This window comes from Falco cherrug, chromosome 13 (genome assembly GCF_023634085.1).
Source record: "Falco cherrug isolate bFalChe1 chromosome 13, bFalChe1.pri, whole genome shotgun sequence".
Lineage (NCBI taxonomy): Eukaryota > Metazoa > Chordata > Aves > Falconiformes > Falconidae > Falco > Falco cherrug.
The window spans coordinates 23,222,643-23,241,846 of record NC_073709.1 but is presented as its reverse complement, the minus strand read 5'-3'; the positions used below and the strand labels follow the sequence as shown (position 1 = coordinate 23,241,846).

The following is a 19,204-nucleotide window of genomic DNA, read 5'->3' as shown; positions in this document are numbered from 1 at the left end:
AGTTTTGGAGAATGAGATATACAAGATAAAAGGATATGGTGTATACCAGGCTGACTGAACACGGCTTAGTTTAGACACATGGAAAGATGACAAGTAAGCAAAGTATTACAAACACGCTAACAAATTAACTAGCTTCAGTACTATGCAAATGGATTAAGTTAAAGGTATACCTCATAATCCTCTTCCCATTGACCCCCGTTGTTTTTTCTAAACAAACTTAAATTGCATTAACACTTAGCAAGCTCCAGCTAGCCACAACACTGTAAAGCGTACCACTGAATTTTCAGAGAATAAACTAAGTGGAATGAAGGCAACTAATGAAGAGAAAAAAAAAGGTGTCAATATACAGTGATGATATCAAAACAGCCAGAAGGAAATGCTTACGAATAATCTCTGCATGGATGTGGTTCTCACTTCGGGCTTTTCAATTTTAGTTATTTTAAGACCCAAATATAGCAAAGTGTATTCAAAGGTGGAAGTTTACACAATACAAAAAAACCTACTAATTCTGCTAATTCCTAATGAAGAAATAAATTCAATACGTCTTTAAAAAGAAGTAAATTTTTGCATAACTCAAGACGGTTGTTTAAAACATAGCTTGTACAGTGCTCTTAGGAAGTACCTTTAAGAAGCTCATGCAAGTAAATGTGGTTAGCACACACTGGGTGTTAGCACTTGGGTAGAAACCCTTATTTTTAAAGCTCTATTTTCATTTGACTAGAAGCACCAAGCTATGCTCCTGCAGAAGGATGCACATTTCATGAAGTTAACTGGTTTTAAGAAATACAAAACAATCTGGTGTTTCATTCTTTATTCCTATCATATTCAAATTAATGAATAATGTTATTAAAAGTTTGGAGATTATGTAAAAAGAAACATATTGAATATATTCACTTTGCAGGTATACTGAAATCCCAACATCCATAATCAGAGATAAATGCAACTTTTGCATTAGAGTGCACCACAAATAATAAACACAGACTTTTATAAACTAGTATGGTAGGCAGCCATAGATAGCTTTACTGCTGGCAAGTTTTCTTTTGCATGAAAAAGACAACATCCAATTAGTTTCTACAGGAACTCACCTCGGATTATATAAACCTGTCCACCTATCAAGTGTTTTAGACAACAGAACAGTCCGTCTGACAACAGGGGGTGGAAAGCAGTAAAAGAAATAATGACCAGATGTCAATATTTGGGTGAGAGAGGATCAAAGGTTAAAGATTAAGAGGAAACACTATTCACTGGCATGGAAGAACACAAAACATTAGCAGCATAGATCAGAAAAAGGATTGAACAAAAGGATTGTTGGGTAAAATTTAATGAAATGAAAATTTTGTGCAGTTTTTGTGTAATCTTTAACAAAAATTACACCGCTTACATAATGGGTTATCTTAGCACTAATAGCTACTGGGTTCTAAAGCACACTGAACATAGAAAGAATCATGCACATGATCAGGTTATAGAAGACCGGGTAAAAATCACTGTATTCTTTTTATCAAATCTTACGCTTTTTCATGCAAACTCCAGCATATTACGAAAAACTGCACACAGTAATTATGCTTCATATATTAAAAGCAATAAAATGAAAACTCACTGAACTGAAAACTAAGCTGGTTTTGCCCTTAGCTGTTATAGTTACAGATACTTGATGGTAGTACTTCAGTTCTTGAGTAGTGATGGACTTGGGCATGAGAATGACTCTGATCTAAGCTCTAAAAATAGCTGAAGGATGCTTACATCTGAAATTTAACTATGGGTCTCTACCCAAAATGTAAAAATCTCACTTGTTAAAATCCACGTGTTTATGAATCTAACGTGTGCGTGCATGCATACATACACACACATGCATTTAATGTGCAAAAGCTCTTACACCTTTTAACAAAATTTTAACGAGTACTAAGCAGCATCTTTTTCTCAGATGAAATATTACCTGTCACACAGAGAAACAAAGACATGTTCTAACATCAACTGTTACTGCCTGCAGGATTTGGCCTATTTGCCTGTATTCGGTTGCTAAATGAGTTACCATATAACATATAATATGCAGCAGAGAATTATTTACTACCAAGAAGCAGAAATGTAGGACTCAATCCGTATTTGCTGCAGAAGAGTTTCACAAAAATTGCACAGGTTTACATCATCTACACTACTGAAAGGATCCCATGTGGGAAAGAAAAATAGCTTTCATTTCTATCACAGTTTCTCAAGACCTGAATGAAAACTGACCTGGCACACGTGCTTTCAGCACTTCTCAGGATTTTTGGATCACTGATGGTTTAGAGAGAGGCTGGTATGTGTCCATGATATGCTTGACAGTGAGTTAGGAACTGGCAGTGGTATACACCTGGGTCCAGGAGTTTACATGAAGGTGTTACCACTGCTGGGGGCAGGGCAGCGAGGGATGGCACTAAAGAGGAGAAATTTGGATTCCACAATGTTCTGTGCATGGTCTTAGGAGACCCAGAAAGTGCACTAGTTTTCAGCTTTCTAGAAACAGCAGAACTCCAAACCTTTACTTGCCTAAACAGAACTGGACTACTAGTATTACAAATACCAAAACTTCCCCGTGTCCTTCAGAGGGAATGAAAAAAGGTAACACACAAGATCTTCCCTCCAAAAAGGTTAGACCGAACACAGTATTACAGGGCTATGGGCCAGTTCTACGCTACTTACTTGCCATCTGAAACAGATTTTGACCCCAGAGACATACACAACTGTTAGCTAGACAGCATGGGCTCACAGAGCACATTTTGGGAATTAACACATCAGGGAATGAACATGTCTGTCTTCAACACAAGTACTGAACCCCTATCTAACTTGCACATTCTAAACATAAGACAAACTTGGCTTCCTCTAGCGATTCCAGAAAGATAAGCATAAGCCACCTACTGTTTTTGCTTTAAGGGCACACATGGTCCCTTCTCTCCAAGTCTTCTCTCCTGTTCATTCCTTCCCCCACCCCAGTGTCCTTGAGGCTTCTTGGCTTTCCCCATCTATTTCTATGCTTTGTGTCCAAATAGGTGACTCAGGCAGCTCCCTAATTATGTAAAAGTATTGGAGATTTTACTTTTGCCTTCCTTCTCTGGCCATATTAACAAAGTCTGGCTTCATCAGTGTGAAAAGTATAGAGAAAGCAAAGCACAGTAAAACTAAGCCAAATGTAATTAACAGATCGAATAATACATGGGTCAAGAAAGAAAGAGGAGAGCATCAGTCTCAAGTTGTTTGGCTTATTTCCTAAACTCTGAAGACAAAGTGAGATGTGCAAACCACTTATAAAATGTTGGCAGACTGCTACATAATCTACTAGTGCCAGATAATCTGCTCGTGCTATACAAACCTGGGGATTAAGAAAAAGAAAAAGGGGCTAAAACCTGAGCCTCCAGACAAAATCAAGAACAGGCAGGTATGTCTGGCTACAATTCATGTAAATCAGTCTCATCATCTAAAAAACAATAACAAATAATTTTTTAAAAAGTTCATTACTGAACTTTCTCAAACTATATCAAAGAATTAGAGACAGTAAAAACATTCTGTGTATGTGACATTCCATCTGGCTCCAATTTGGAAGTATATAAAGTTCACAGATATTTCAGACAAATGTATTTTTGAACAAATGATTGAACACACAGTTCAAGTCCTTTCCGATGGCGAACATTCCTTCTGCACAGTAAATACGCCAAAGGTCTCTTATTTCTTTCTCCATTGTCGTCACTGACACTCTCAAGTTACATATATTACTACCACATATACACAGGCACATAAGCAATTAAAGACTACAGTATCAACCCCTCTAGGAACAGCAATAACCGTTCATATTAATATTAGCTGGCATGTACTTTCTCTTTAAATACTAACTTTTTATTCTTGGCCTGTGATGTGAGGCATTAGTAATTTAGCAATTAATCATTATGATAAAGGTAATTTATTAGTCAGTCATCATGAAAAATTAAAACAGTCATGTCAACTTACAATTAATATTTTGAATTTTAGATTTTTGCTATTTCCCAAGTGACTAGAAACATAAAACATGAAACAGATTAGTTGATGATTGCTCTATTTCGTTGTGATTGGGTAAGGCTAAATGATGGGATTCAAGTCCTTGCTGCCGAAAGCCCCACCAGTACAGAAGCATTGGGATGAAAAAAGATTTTCACTCACTGGGTGGTCTGTTCGCTGCCAAGTTTTTGAAGTGGCTGCCTTTTATCACTTCTGCTGATAATCTTCCAGTTGTAGCGTTATAAAGGAGGCCAATGAGGATTTCTGGAGCTGAGCCATGTACCAGAGACTGACAAGAGGAGGTACTTTCACTGCAGGACACTTCTGACATGCTCACTTGAGAGTCACAACCCTATAGAACAGACAAAAAGTTCTATGTATTTTATGGAACGATGTTACTGGGAAGTTAATTTTTAGAATAATGCATAGAAAATTAGGAAAGCAACTTACTGACAGTAACAGCATTTCCATTCAATCACCCAGTAAGAAATGTACATCCTTAATATATACTCCATTTGCACATGTTAAGAATTAACACAGACTAAAGCAGTCTGGAATTAAAGTAATTCTTAATTTTGTGTTTCCGTTACTTAGTAATTCAGGAGAAATAACAGAAGAGCAGCAGCATTTATAGTCCCTGTTTACTTCAATTGCTAAGGTAAGACCTGAAACATATTTTATCAGCATCCTGGAGAACATTAAACCTTGGATCTTTTACTTTTCAAAAAATGGAAAACACCAGTGGAACTTTGAAGATAATAAAATGCAGGAAATTCTTATTCATCCTTTGTAAAGGTTATTCTCTAGACTGAGAATTTATGAGTAGCAAAATAACAGAACACATGCAAATAGAAAAATGCACTCTGTCTAGAATAAATTAGCTTGCAAGGAATTTAGTTGATCTAGGGATACAGAATTGCAATAGACGCTTTGTCTTCAGTGGGAAAGAAGAATGCCATCCTGAAACACAGCAAGTGATGCTTTAATTTCTACACTGCAAGCTTCCAAAAAATTCAGATCTCATGCATTCTCACCATATCATATCTTTGACAGGAGCTTCTAATATTCATTTTTGTCATTTTAACCCCTCAGTATTGGCCTTAAAAAAAAAACAAAAAAAAACCACCTTTCTTTAAGCTGCCATGCTAATCATACCATAGTTGATCCTAGTTTTATTTCTTGCTTTCATGCACTGGCACATATAGCTGTACCACTGAAAACAATAAAATGGACAGAATCTGGCCAATGGATCAGCAATTTGTTTGGCAGCTGAGAAGAGACTTTTGAATTATCAGTACATTCCTTTATGATTCTCTCATAAAAATGCAAATTGGATCCACAGATTTTTCAAATATGGCTTGACTCATTTGGGAATCTGGCAGCACTCTTCCAAGGAGTCATGATGATTTTGTGAAGCTGATTCTTCCAGATTCCAAATGTCTCTATCATTTCCAGCAACAGCTGACATGGGCGCAAGATCAGTCCTAAAACCTAAATAGCACAAATCCTCATCAAGAAAAAAAGTTAACTTTACAGCAAGTAACTTCATCTGACATATAAAGCCCAAATGCATTACAGAATCTCAAATTATAAAAGATGTGATACCTACAAGAAGAAATTATGAGCATACAGTAATATCCCTCATATTAACATTTTAACTAGTTCTTCTCAACAGAGTATTTCCAAGAAGTCTGGCAGAAGTTTCAAGTAGGAATCCAGTTCCTCATTAATAAACATTCACTGTTGTTAGCAAATGTATTCTTACTACTAAAGAAGGACCTCGACAAAATTCTCAGACTTCTATCCCCCCAAGCTGCAAATTCTGGATTTTAAACCTTCGGTTATTTCTTTACTCAAGTCCAAGAATATATTTAAAATGGGTTGCAAATTGTAAATTGCTGAAAATTAATTACAAGTATACATCCATTCTCTGATTCTTGGCATTCACAAGACAGGAAACATTTGATTCCTAACTTCAGAGAAGAATAAAAAATGGAAAATTTAAAAGACAGGTGACTTGGTTCAGCAGTCACAGTATTCACTGCACCCTTGAAAGCCTCAGCCTGTCACAACTACAGCCATTGCTTAAGTTTTCTGGTCTTTTAAAATTGTAACACATTATCCCTATGATGCTTATTCATCTATTTTGTTGTGCCAGGAATTTAACCACAATCAGCCTGACACTGTTCAAAGCTTAGGTCTCATATTTGATTGTGATCATGCCACAAGTCCACAAAAAAGACATAACACAAAGCGAGCAGCTGGGTAACACTCCTCCCCAAACCCTCAAAGGACTCTGACATCTGTACCGAGAGGTGATGATAGCACTTTTTCCTAACTGCAATTTATTTGTACAGTTTACTGATGTTCTAATAGGGACTTTGTCTAAATCAGTTTAGGACTGAGTTAAACTCATTACAATGGGTATCGGAAAAATGTTTGGAATGCTAGGAATAGTAAATAGTAAATGAGTGATAATTGAGTGGAATGAGTCCTAAAGTAACTTGAAAGGGAAGACAAGTAGCTTCTGTGTGATACAATAGAGAAGGAAGAAAACAATTGAAACAACTGAAAATGAAACAAGCGTGATATGACAAGGTTACACAAGGATGGGCTAGAAAAATCATTCCTTTACAGCAGAGTTCTGAGTGGATGTGAGAAGGACAATACCGCGTTTGTCAAGGCCAGAGAAAAGGATCTCACCAGCCTAACAGTGGGATGAGAAGACCTAGGTGATGCTTCAGATTAGTAAGTGGATGGAAATGCAACTAAGTGACTACCTTAAAACTGTTGCAATCAGTAGAGATACCCTTGATGAAAATGTGGAGACAGGGTCTAACTTACATGTTTTGCTACAGTATTTTCTAAAACAAAATATTTTGCCTTTTTTTTTGAGACAGGTGGCAGGTCTGAAACAAACACACACATGTTGTTTAATCCTCAGTGTACAATAAACTTATGAATCTCCCTCCTACAAAATGGCATGGTTTAAAGACATTAAAATAAACCAACCAAATTAACTGACGAGCAATCTAAACAATACTTTATTTTTCATTTCACATTAAAAAAAAAAGACTCCAATCCATTTTGTTTCATGCTGAACTAAATGTATTTTAAAAAATACTCTGCTTTTCAGTTAGGAACTGGAAAATCTGAATATAAAAGAAAGTGAAACATTAAGAAGAAAAATGCAGCAATGTGTGAAGCAGATTAGAAGACAGACTGATGTTACTGGGTAAAAACAGGGTTAAATGACATAAACCAAAGTATAATTTCTGCGTCTATAATAGAGAAGAAAACAGAGTATTTGGGGGCAAGTAGGTAAAAGACATGAGAAAAAGGAGAAGGTGAAGTTGTATTTTGTCAGTTTTCTTTTGAAAGAAAACAGAAAGATCCTATTAGGAAGAGAAGAAACAGGAATTACAGAAGGTAAAGAGACAGCCGAGATAAACATGGCTCAGATCAACAATTGAAGAAAGACTTTTCATTGCAAGACAAAGTTAAAATCAGGGATACGGAATATTATTAGATGTCTCCTCAAATGTATTTTCTCCAGCACAGAGTTTATTGTTCACATTGTGGAAATCCATTCATTAAGTAAGATATTCTGTGATAATATGTCTGTGGGTAACTTGACTTTGTGTTAAGTCTGTAAGCTGCACTAGAACTGAAAATAACAGGTTTTTCAACTCTCTTTTTAGAAGGGTTTTTCTGTTTACGCAGTCAAAAATTCAAGAAGAGTGCTAACAAACTCATCGGGAAAAAGGCAGGACAAGAAGTTACATTCTTAACTGCTCAAAATAGAATATTCACGATCACATGCCAAATTGTAAAATATTACCATTGAAATTGCTAATTGGTACAACATGAATATAAACTTAGCTACAACAAAGCTTTCATCTCATGACATTACAGTGCTACCAGATGCTTTTCATCCCCAAACCGTTCTGCATTCAATCTATCTGTAAATCTATCTGTAGGCCACTTTGATTCTGTAGCTTCACTGTGGGAAATGTAGTATTTAGACCAAAAGTTACTATTTGGTTGAAACAATCTGTCTACGTAAGTTTATTTTTGTAACTCTTCCCTCTCTTCCTCTATAAACACTGTGTATTTTAATAAGCAGGGGGAAAAGTACTAAGATTCCATAATAGCAAAAGCCTTTAAAGGTCAGTGAAGCACCAGAATAGCCTAGTAAGAACTGCTGTAAAATCTTAAATGCAGATTTTTAAGAACTCAGATGAACTGTCAAGGTATTGATGATGCGACCACAGTGCAAGGAGCTGTCTCTTGAGGTTGACTCCAGGATATTAACACTAAATCTCTAACCTATTTTTGTCAATTTAGCCATAACAAAAAATATATCATTAACAGTAAACACAAGCAAAAAAACCCAGTAGGTAAAGTCTATTCCAAATATTTTGTTCAAAGATCTGTCGCTGCACCAGCTTTTCAATTTTCTAACACAGAGCTTTGTGCAAAGGACCAAAATCTTTCCCATATACAACACAGGACGGTACTTTATTACAAAGTTAGGTGGACTTTATTTGGTTACCACTTGCTGCTTTTCACTGGATTATAAGAGTCATGTGCTATAGTCTACAAAAAACTTAATTACTAATTCTCCAAACTATTGTCCTTGATGCCTACTTTGCATATATTATCTAGGGAAGAAACCTCACTTTTTAATAGATATATAACAGAAACACTCCTGTTAAGCAGCATTTGTATTTCATATGCAATCAAAAAAAAAAAGAACACACTTTTTTCCCTAGTGCCAATGGAAGTGAACACACACAGTGCATGACGTCAGACCTGAACCCCTAAGTACTTTAAAAATCTTTTTCTCTGCCCTCTTAGAGAATCCTCAGTTTGCAACAATGTTAAATGTATTTATTTGTCTTCTTGCACCATAATTCCATGGAAACAGGATATTTTTTACTTACATATTCATCTCCTACTGTTATTTTCATACACTGTGAAGTTCTGCTTATAAATTCTACTCTTAAGCCAAAAGGAGTTAATCACAGGGAACAACACGGCCATGCTGAGGGCAGTTAAAGCTCATTTTCCTCAATGCACAGGTTAAAATCATGCCTCCACAAGCTTACGGAACAAGAACATCTGATTCTCTTGGCTTTTCAAAATATACACAGGAAAGATGAAACCTTGCTGACAATCCTTCAGCAACAAAAATCTGATTCACAGCATGTTACTTGTCAAAATGTCTCTCTGAAATTTTAAATGTTAATGTTATACCACTAATCTCTTAAAGAACTTTTTTGCACATTTCTTCTGCATCAATACAACTGAGAGGTTAGGAAAGGAAATTTGAATCCTAGTAGGCAAAAGAGGGAACTGAATCCAGGTCTCCAACATTTTAAATAAAAGTACTCATCTGTCTTAACCACCAGCCCAACGCTGAGCCCTGAAGCCACTGTTCCACTTTGATGCAAAAGCTTGTTGAGGTGAAGAGGGCACCCAGGCACCAAACAGGCTCCAGCCCAGCTCTTAGCCTGGAGCCCATCTCCAGAGCCCTGCTTCTGCTCGGAGAAGCCAGAGAGGCAGAAACAACCCAACCCAGAGGCTCCACATCCTTAATTTGTGGCTTAAGCACTAGATACTTTATAAAACCATGTTTCAAGACTAAAATATTTTTGAAAAAAAACATTAAGACCATTCCTGGGAAAGAGAACTTAAACCACCTGAAGAACTCAGCCCTGAAAACAGAGGAATGTAAAATAATTATGAATGTCAAAGAATGGAGCTTTATAATTTTGAATTCTGGCATCTAAATCCCACTTACATGCTATAGAGGCTTTTGCAGAGGTGTTTGCCTCAGTTCCTTATCACTCCTGCTTCTGTTTCCCCTAATTCACGGAAGAACTGAGGATCAATATGCTTAAGAAAAAGAAGCCCTCAAAAATATGATATTCGTAACAAAACAGTTCCTTAAACTAAACCACTGATACACTTTCTGTATACTAATACCTGCAAGAAGCATCAACTTTTTGTTTCTGAAGGTAGAACTGAAGTGTTAAATGATGCTCAAAACAGCATTGTTTGGAATAATAAGATTCTTATTACTAAGATTAGAAATAATAATAAAAAAATTTAGCAAAGAGGTTGCAAAATAAGAATTAAATGAAGAAGCAAGTGCCAAAAAAGGTCTTTTTATTTGCTTTTTAAAAAGGTTTCTTTCTAGTACTGCATACTACTGTCATTTTAAAGCTCTGTCAATTTAAAAAAAACACCTTGATTTTAAGTATTGTCAGTCTGGATGTTCTAGGGGGGGTTTGTTTGGTGTTTGGTTTTTTGGTTGTTTTGGGAGAGGAGTTGTTTGATTATTTTTTTTAAGAAAACCATTACTTTTGAAATCACACAAAGCTACCTATCTTTACATGTTAGAGAGGAAATTCCAACTCCTATTTGTAGCTGGCTGTCCTGTATAGTAAAATGAAGAGAACATACGGTTTTCAGTATTTTTCTTTAAACTTATAAACTGAATTTGCAAACATTGAAACATACAGTTTTAGGCATCTCACAAGGATTCAAGTTTAGGAACGCATCATTATTTATGACAGGTAATTATTTGGGGGTTTTGCTTAATAGCTTCCTTGAAGAACATTCCAATTAAGTATAATGTGCATTTTTATTCATGTACTTCACACTTTACAGTATTAATATCTAAGTCAACTTAAATCACACACATGGAAGTAAATATTTCAATAATATTTCCATGATGCAACTTGATTTTAGGAAACAAAAAGTATTTACTTTGGGTAGAATGACATGCTTCAAAAATTACCAGTACTTCCTATTCACAAATTCCAATTTAGAAATCATTAGCAAATAAATACAGTCAACAGTGGTAGAATTCACATCAAATACGGAATTGTTTTGATTATTAAACTACTATTAATGTAGTTGAAAATCAGATTATCTGAAGTGATAAAATTCACATTTCTAATCAAAAGCTTTTGTACTACCTTGTTTTTTACCCTCAAGAGAAAAAAAAAAACCTTCTGGATGCCGAATTTTACAAAGCACATCATTTTCTCATGGATGAAACACTGGAAAATGGAAATAGTATGAAAAATAATATTTTTTTCATTCACTACAGTCAAAGGACTAAATCCTTAAAAATTCTACGCACAGCTTTAATTTACCATAGATACTATAACATACAGTGCTACAAAACCTCCTTAGATGTGACAATACTACACAAATACCAATTTTAAAGTAATTTAAAATTAATCTTAATAAAAATTAAAACCTTTGTGGGTTTTCTAATAAGAAAAATACAGCATTATTAAAATAAGGTCTGTTTTCAAACTTTATGATACCGTAATTTAGTCATAACATGAAAATAACAAAATAAAATGTATATATTCTTAACGATGACAAAACTACATTCCACTCTTTTGAAAGACTTTGAAGAAGTTCCCAGTGAGATTTCTGTGTTGCTTTTCCTATTTCATGAGAATTTTCTATTAATACTTTTTGTTTAAAGGGTTTTTAAATTATCAGCTCTGCAGAACAAAACATTAATTCTCTACTGGAAGGGAAACATTTTAAGTTTTCTTTAACTTCTGTTTGCTGCATTTAAATTACACCTTTGGCTTCCTTGCCAGATTATGAAAGGTCACCTAGTTGATCCATAGACTTAATGGGCTTGAAATTTACACAGCACACCCGAGCAGCAGCGGAGGCAATTGGAAATGACTGTACAATGGAATTTACAGCATCTACAAAAGCGCTGTTTTTACATTGCAAAAGTCTACCAGCTTTTTATAGAGTCATGGGCAAGGAGGCGAGCAAGAGCCTATTATTGAATCCTGTTTTCTGAGGTAAGACATGTAGCATAAAGAAACACTCGGGTACTAAAAGCTGCTAGATGTTTGTGCTAGCGATTTAGTTAAGAACAGCTGACACAAAATGCAGACATTTTACCTGCACTCCTGATGAAGCTATTGCTAACAGCTCCTACCCAGACTCACTCACACCTCCCCCTCTCTCTACTCCCTGTCAAACTTGTAAGACCATGGAGATGTTACTGTGGGACAGCTTCCAAGACCACAGACTTCTTTAAATGACAATGCTCTGTCCAGATGGAGTTACTCTGTGCTCGCTGGGGAGATGCATAGCAAATAATTTTTTTTCTCTTTTCTCTCTTGATTACAGTCTTTCAAACTGGGAAAAGAGAAAAAGGTTCAGTGATCAAACAGTAAGCATAGTTTATGAGTAGTCAATCTACAGACTAGTATTTGATTGCATAAACATTTATGCAATTATTTTTTACAATGAACAAATCCTTAATATTAAAGGTAGGTTTATAACGCACTTGTCAGTTGAGCTATCTGCCATTAACAGTTCACCCAGCTCTAATTTAATCTGTTAGTGGTACCCCTTTTGATTTGTTCAGCTCATGTTTTATCTCACAATCAGAGGATCACCAGGTGTTTGCAGTTGGAAAGGATCTGGTTCAGTTCTTAGAGCTATCATACACACCCCAAAAAAGGGCAAGAGGTAGAGATAAGATGGATTCTCCTGGGGCAGCTGACAGCTGATTAAGCCCAAGAGAAAGACAGGAGCTGTGAAAGGTGCAGCTCAAGGTCAGACAATATGAGGATAAAGCCTGACAAGAGGGTAACTCACCAAGACTGAAAGGATCCCTTGCTAAACACACCCTATGAACAGAAATGCTTATCTGATAACAAATACAGGCTGCTTGAATATGCAAAATTAGTGATTACCTGGAGATCCTCAAGTCTGAAATGAAGAATGCTAAAGAGGAACATTTTATGTTACACCGCAAAGCCCAGGAGAAGAAGAATCACCTAAGTAAGCAAACCAAAAACTAAACTCAGAAGTTCCACAAACATGCAAGTTATAAATTTGCAGACTTGGTAACTTCATCTGTTTGTGTAATGTCTCTGATTAGGATTTCCCCCACAGGAAATAAATTGGAGGAGAACAGTGCACATGCTTTTGCTGAAGGGTGCTCAAACCTGCAAACAGAACTGTTTCTATGTTTTTCCTTTTTCTTGTTTCCATGAAAGGCAGTAGAAAAAGTGAGAAGATATTTGTGTGTATGCAAACAAGAAAGAATTCAAATTATAATAAATTAAAATAGTTGGGAAAATCAGTACATCTAAAGGAAAAACATTTAAGTTTCTAAGTTAAAGAATATTATCACCACTGAAACAGCAGCAGCTGGTAGTGGAAATTTCATGCTAGTGACAACCTTGATAATCTTTACTTATAACCCCTATAAAGCCACTTCTGGGAAATTTACAGTATGTTTTCACAGTGTAATTATTTTCTTTACTGATCTTCGAAATTGCAGTCCAGGTTGGGAGATCATATTTATGCCACAGAGAATGACAGTCTGAGAACCTCACAGATTCTCAGATAAAATTCCCGATTCATTCATTCATCCTGATGGAATTCTCACTCTGTAGCTTTTTGTATCGATGAGCTTTTTCCAGTTTATTTTTTTAAAGATTATCACAACTAGACATACAATTCTAGACAACACATTTGTCACTGATGGACTAGCCTTCTGAGAAAATAAGAGTATTGCTCAGAAGGATTACTTTGATTTAATCTAGAACAGTCATTCACAGCCTGTCATTTGACTAGGGGCATTTTAGAAACTGGAAAACATCATCATACACTCAAAATAGTAATATCACGTCTGAAACATAGTTTCCATTATTTGCTGACCCAAATATCAAAGACTGAGGGGATCAAACTGAGTAAATAACTTCTTTCAAGCAACTCACTGAGTAAAGGCAAAAGATATCAGGCTTTCATTGTTATTTTACTCAGCGCACAGATATATGGAGAGACAAAAAACAATCTTTATGCTGGCTACATGACCAACTGATGATTTTATCAAATAGATTAAATTCTTTACATTGCTGACTTCAAAGAATTCTCCCAGTATCTTACAGTCAGGGTCATGGTGATAGATCTAGTTACAAAACTAAGAACTTGCCTCTCATCTGGACATCAGCAAGGTAGTTGAAAGTTAATGTTAAATTCAAGTTCTGGTTTTGCTAATGTGATGAAGAAAGCCCTGGTGTTATGCTGGCATTTTTTTTTAAACGCCTAAAAACTTGAAGGCCAGGTGGACTTTGTTAACTCTGCCATGGCAGCGACACGTACACTCAAAATGCTCTGACTGTCCATATGGGTCAGCATATCCCAGAAATGGTATGTGAGTACCACTGATAGCATTTTTTTTTTAGCTCTGTTATCCATGACTGTCAGCAGCAACTGGAATCAAATTATTCTTGTATCTTACTAAAATGTCCAGTAAGCTAGAAATGCAAATTAATTGAGAAGTGGTGGATGTACAACATTCAACTAAGGGCTCTCAGAACCTCATAATAAGTCAGAAGCTAGTTTTCAGAGAATTAGTTTTTTTCATCAGAAAGCTTTATACTCTTAATTACTGACAGAACAGGAACCACAACCCTGGCTAGCCTAGACATGGCAGAATGACAGACCCAGAACTGTTGCTTTGTGGAAAGCTTCCTGACCTGCCCTGGGACCTGCTTGTCAATGGATAAACAACAGCAATACGGCACACACCTATGATGGTGTAAGGCAGAACATCCTCATGACAAAGATCCTTCTCTTGATCACAGTGGAGATAGCAAGTGAGTCATGAAAGGGATGAAGTACTGAATTTAGTTACAGAGTTTAAAGCAACTTGCAAGGACTATTGCCTCTTACTCGGGATTCATTCAAACAACTGGATGTGAATGTCTGTACAGGTTCAGGAAACATTTCAGCATTTCTGGATAGCTCACTCAAGGGGCTTGTTCGATCTGTGACAGAAAAAACCCTATCACCCTGCATGACAGAAATTGATTACCAAAAACAAGTGGCACATGTTGAAACTGGTCAACCATTTGGCTCCTGAGATGAGAGAATGGCTGTGGTCACCTGAGGCAAGCTGTAATCCTGGAAAAAAATAATAAATAAAAACCTTGAAAACATACTAGAAGTGTTCTACAAAGTATCGAGGTTATTCTATATGGGACTGAAACAGTCCCAATGCCTAGTCCAGTGTTTCTTGGATGAACAGATAAATTATATGCCAAAATTTGCCATGAATGACTAGACATACTTATACAACAAAAAAATCAGGGGGAAATAGCACTCACAGATTTGGAAAGCCAATTAATTTTTAACTGTGATGACTGAACTTATCTAGTAGGAGCTCCTTATCATCTAGTCTGATTCTGTTTGAGTTCTTGAGACTTGCATCTGTCAGAACAGAGCAGACACCACTGGCTTCAGGGCACAGTACCCACAGCTGCCTCTGCTTCCCCCGCGATGCTGACCCAGCCCCGAACAGAGCACACCACGGCTTAGCACTTCTCAGCTGCCAGGCACGGCGCTCATGGACACCACACAAGGGCACACCAGCTGAGGCAGCCGTGGCACTGAGAAGCCGTCGGCTGCCACTGGCCAACACTACCATGAAATGCTGCACAACCAGCCAAACACGGGGAGACTGCTTCACTTGCCAAGTCCTGTCAAGTTCTCATGCAGCCTCAGTAACATGATCACCATTTTCCAATCACCTAATAATTTTCTTCAAAGAAATTGCAGGAGTCGTCTTTCCTACTGTGTCAAAGGATTAATTGTGATCTTTCATATTTTACACCACTAACTCAAATGAATGCAGCAAGCTATTCCCAAGATAAGAACACGCTCACTGTTTAAACATAATTGCCCCTCACTTTGATGGACATAATTTTTACAAGCTAACTGAAAGCATTTATGCACCATCACATAGGAACTGATCCTTTTAGGTAGAATTCTAGTTAAAATACTACGAACAAAATCTTTTCAGTCTTTTTTTTTTTTCCTAGACAAGTCTTAGTCATTTTTTTGTTAGCAGTTTTAAAGTATCATACTGGTATTTAGTAAAGATTTGTTTATACATCTGAATTTTAGTATTTAGCCTTCAAAATACAATCCTGAATAGACCATGCCGTAAGAACACAGTAGTGAAATCATCAATAGGTCTAAAGTATAAGAATTTGCACAAAATCCACAGCTTGACTCTATAACGAACAAGAATTCCCAAGAAAGAAATGCCACTCCGAAAGCTTTGTCTCTGAGAAGTTTATAAACTGATAAACATCCATTACAAAGAATACTGAAAATATGCCACACATAAAGGGCAACATAGAACAAATGCCTTAAGCACAATGCATAAACCAATGTACACTAGATGATGAACCGTTGTCCTCAAATTGGAGAGAGTACACACCTGTGCGTGCAAAAGCGAGCATTTTTACACGTTGCATGCATAAATGCCTTCACTCCAAAAAATTCTAACTAAAATAATTCTCTGACACTCTGGATATTTATAGTAAAGTAAAATAATCCTTTAGGTACGTATGATTGCCTACGCCATCCATTCTTTGTTACAGGGATCATATGTGGGAGTTCAATATGTTAGAAGTGGAGAATGTTATAGAAAGAAATAAATATAAATTTAAGTCTCCACACTAAACTTCATGTTATTGACAATACATAATGAATGATTACTAGATTTGCTTAGCAAGAAGAGGTGTGTTTTGGTCATCCAAACTGTACTTCCAAAACTAATCAAAAGAGAAAAAACATCATCTTTGTTGTTACTCTATACCAAAAGCAACCTATGGGATGGTGAAGAGGGTTACACTTGTTTCTTTGATCTTTTCCAAACAGATTTCACTCAATAAACTGCTTATATGTTTTTATAATCACATCATACTGGAGGCTGTTGTTCACCGTCAGGAAAATTTCTTCGGGTGAGAAGAATGAAAAGCAACTAAAAACAGGTCCACAGGGATTTCCTGAAGAAAAATAAACAACATCCCAAGAGATTCTAAACTCCAAGATGGGTGAAAAAAATTCATCTACCAGTGCACTAGAAGAAAAATTTCTCTAAAAGCATCAACAAAGATCTTCGTAAGGAAACTATACTCAGACAAAACCACAACATACAACCCCTGCTATTAACTTTTGATACAATGGCCGATTTCTCTCAAATCTGAAAGGGACACAGTCGCAGATGACAGCGGCGACTGCATTCTGGCTAGCCCATATTAGTTCTGTTGCTTCCTCCTCACTCAAACACACGCTGAACTTGGAAGCAAGTGTGTGATAAATAAGGGGGCTGAGCAGGAACTCCCAGTTACATGGGAGAATTGCAGCAGTACAGCACTGTTACACAGCAATAGCACTGGGGATAATAACCGCTAATGCAAGAAACTATGTGCAATGTAGGAAGGTGAGGAACAGGGTGAAATCTTGGGTGAGAAGGACAGTTTCTGATATGTTTGTACACTTGAAGCCATATGTAGCTTTGAAACCTATTTAAAGAATATATTAGTATCACGTCCTCACTACAACATGCACTTGTCCACATTTTGACAATAACCAGAGAGCTGCAGACCCCACTTGTGAGCCTGCCACGACGTCTGAAAGGCACTGAACTTGCTCATCTACCAGATCCCCTTGTGCATAGCTTTAAGGTGTTAACTGAAAAAATACTAAACTTCACAGGATACAAACTGTTCTTACACAATCAGAAGGCAGATGATTAGCTAATAAAATACCTTAATATAATATCAGGCACAGACAGAAGCAAAATGTGTTTCTGCAGAAGAGATTAGCATAGATGTTTCAATGGATTAGGAAGTTTTAGTGACAGAAGGTATATTTCATATATAAAATCCACATAACAAGAAGCACTGGAAAAAATAGGACAACTGTCTTGTGTCCAAGAAATATCTTTGTAAAACAGCTGTCAAATATAAACACTTCTCATCAACAAAACACTCTGCAACCAAAAAAGGCAGATTTAACTCAGAATTTACGTGTACCTCATCATGGATTTTATAATGGTAAATATCTCTGAACGACTGGATCTCTCCAAATTGAAACAACACTTACCTTCTCCTGTTAAATAACTCCTGCCTGGCACTTATGATTAGTTGGATGTAAAGATTGCTGTTGGTTTGTTCTAGCAAAAGGACAGTTCAGGAGTACAAGCAATGTGTATAAATAGACTCAGAGGCAAACACCTGAGAAGGGTAAGAACTAATTAAGCTCAAGGACCATGCTGGCATAAGAACAAATGGTAATAAATTGACCATGAAGAAATTCAGGTTGGAAACTAAACAACCTGAAGTTATGAGATGAAAATTCACAAATTTTTGATCAGGATGTTTGACTTAACAAGGGCTTGACCTCAAGTGGCCTAGGATGCCCCCCCCCCCCCTTCCAGTCATACATCATAAAAAAAAAATAAACGTTAACGCTCTTGCAAGATAACTGCATGTTAAATCCTGTAATAAATCTGCTTACTGAAAAAAATATGCTATAGGCTATAAATAATAATAAAAAAAAACCTATAAACTCAGATATGAATAATTTCCAAAGGTTTAAAAATTGATTTGCATAGTTCCAAAAAGCATAGATCCTCATTCAATCTATCAAGATTATGAAGGTTCCTTTCCAGCAACAGGTAGGGCTAAGATAATCTGCCTAAACTCCATCACAGCAACAAACTCTGGAAGAGCCTTTCACCTCTAACCAATATTCCTTATTCTTGTCCCTTCCCCCAAAAAATGCAGGGAGAAAAATGCAGAAATGGCATAAATAAATATAAAATAACATATAAAAATATAAAATCATACATATAAATATGATATATAAAATAATAAACAACAGTCTGATATTCTTTGATGTCTTCTGGAATGTGTTTTTACTCTCTCTGCCACAAAAGCTCAAGAAAGTAACACAGAAGAATAACCAATGCACATATGGGATATACCAATCAGCCAAAAGCCTGGCCCACTCACTGGCCTCTTTGACTGACTTTGGTAAGTTTTATACAAGAAGCTATTGAACACACACACACACAAATTTAGCAAGTACATTTAGAATACTCAATGTTTTGTTTCAAGGGGTGCTTTTTTCCTAGCTGTGAAACTAGCAAACTGCATTAGGAAAATTCACACTAGGCAGGAGGAACACTTCACCCTTGGAACAGACTGATTGGTACTTCTCAAGGAATCATAAAAAAGCTCTTCTGCTGTCAGTTGAACCTCCATTAGATCAAAGTTTTAGTCTCAGCTTTTACTAATTCTAGTTAATATATTTTTAGTCATTAAATACAATG

General features: G+C 36.4%; 1 protein-coding gene across 5 annotated transcripts in view; it reads right to left on the bottom strand.

Annotated features, from left to right (window-relative positions):
• The window catches only part of SYT14 (synaptotagmin 14), a 94,116-nt gene that overhangs the window by 9,963 nt on the left and 64,949 nt on the right, over positions 1 to 19,204 (bottom strand). For 3 of the 5 annotated variants that reach the window (XM_055726113.1, XM_055726115.1, XM_027805156.2), the window contains 2 exons: positions 4,165 to 4,354; positions 1,086 to 1,142 (listed from right to left, as the gene is read on the bottom strand). In XM_055726113.1, coding sequence (XP_055582088.1) covers positions 1,086 to 1,142; positions 4,165 to 4,354 — 247 coding nt within the window. The remainder of the gene's footprint in view (positions 1 to 1,085; positions 1,143 to 4,164; positions 4,355 to 19,204) is intronic. The other 2 variants (XM_055726114.1, XM_027805157.2) reach the window with 1 other exon arrangement.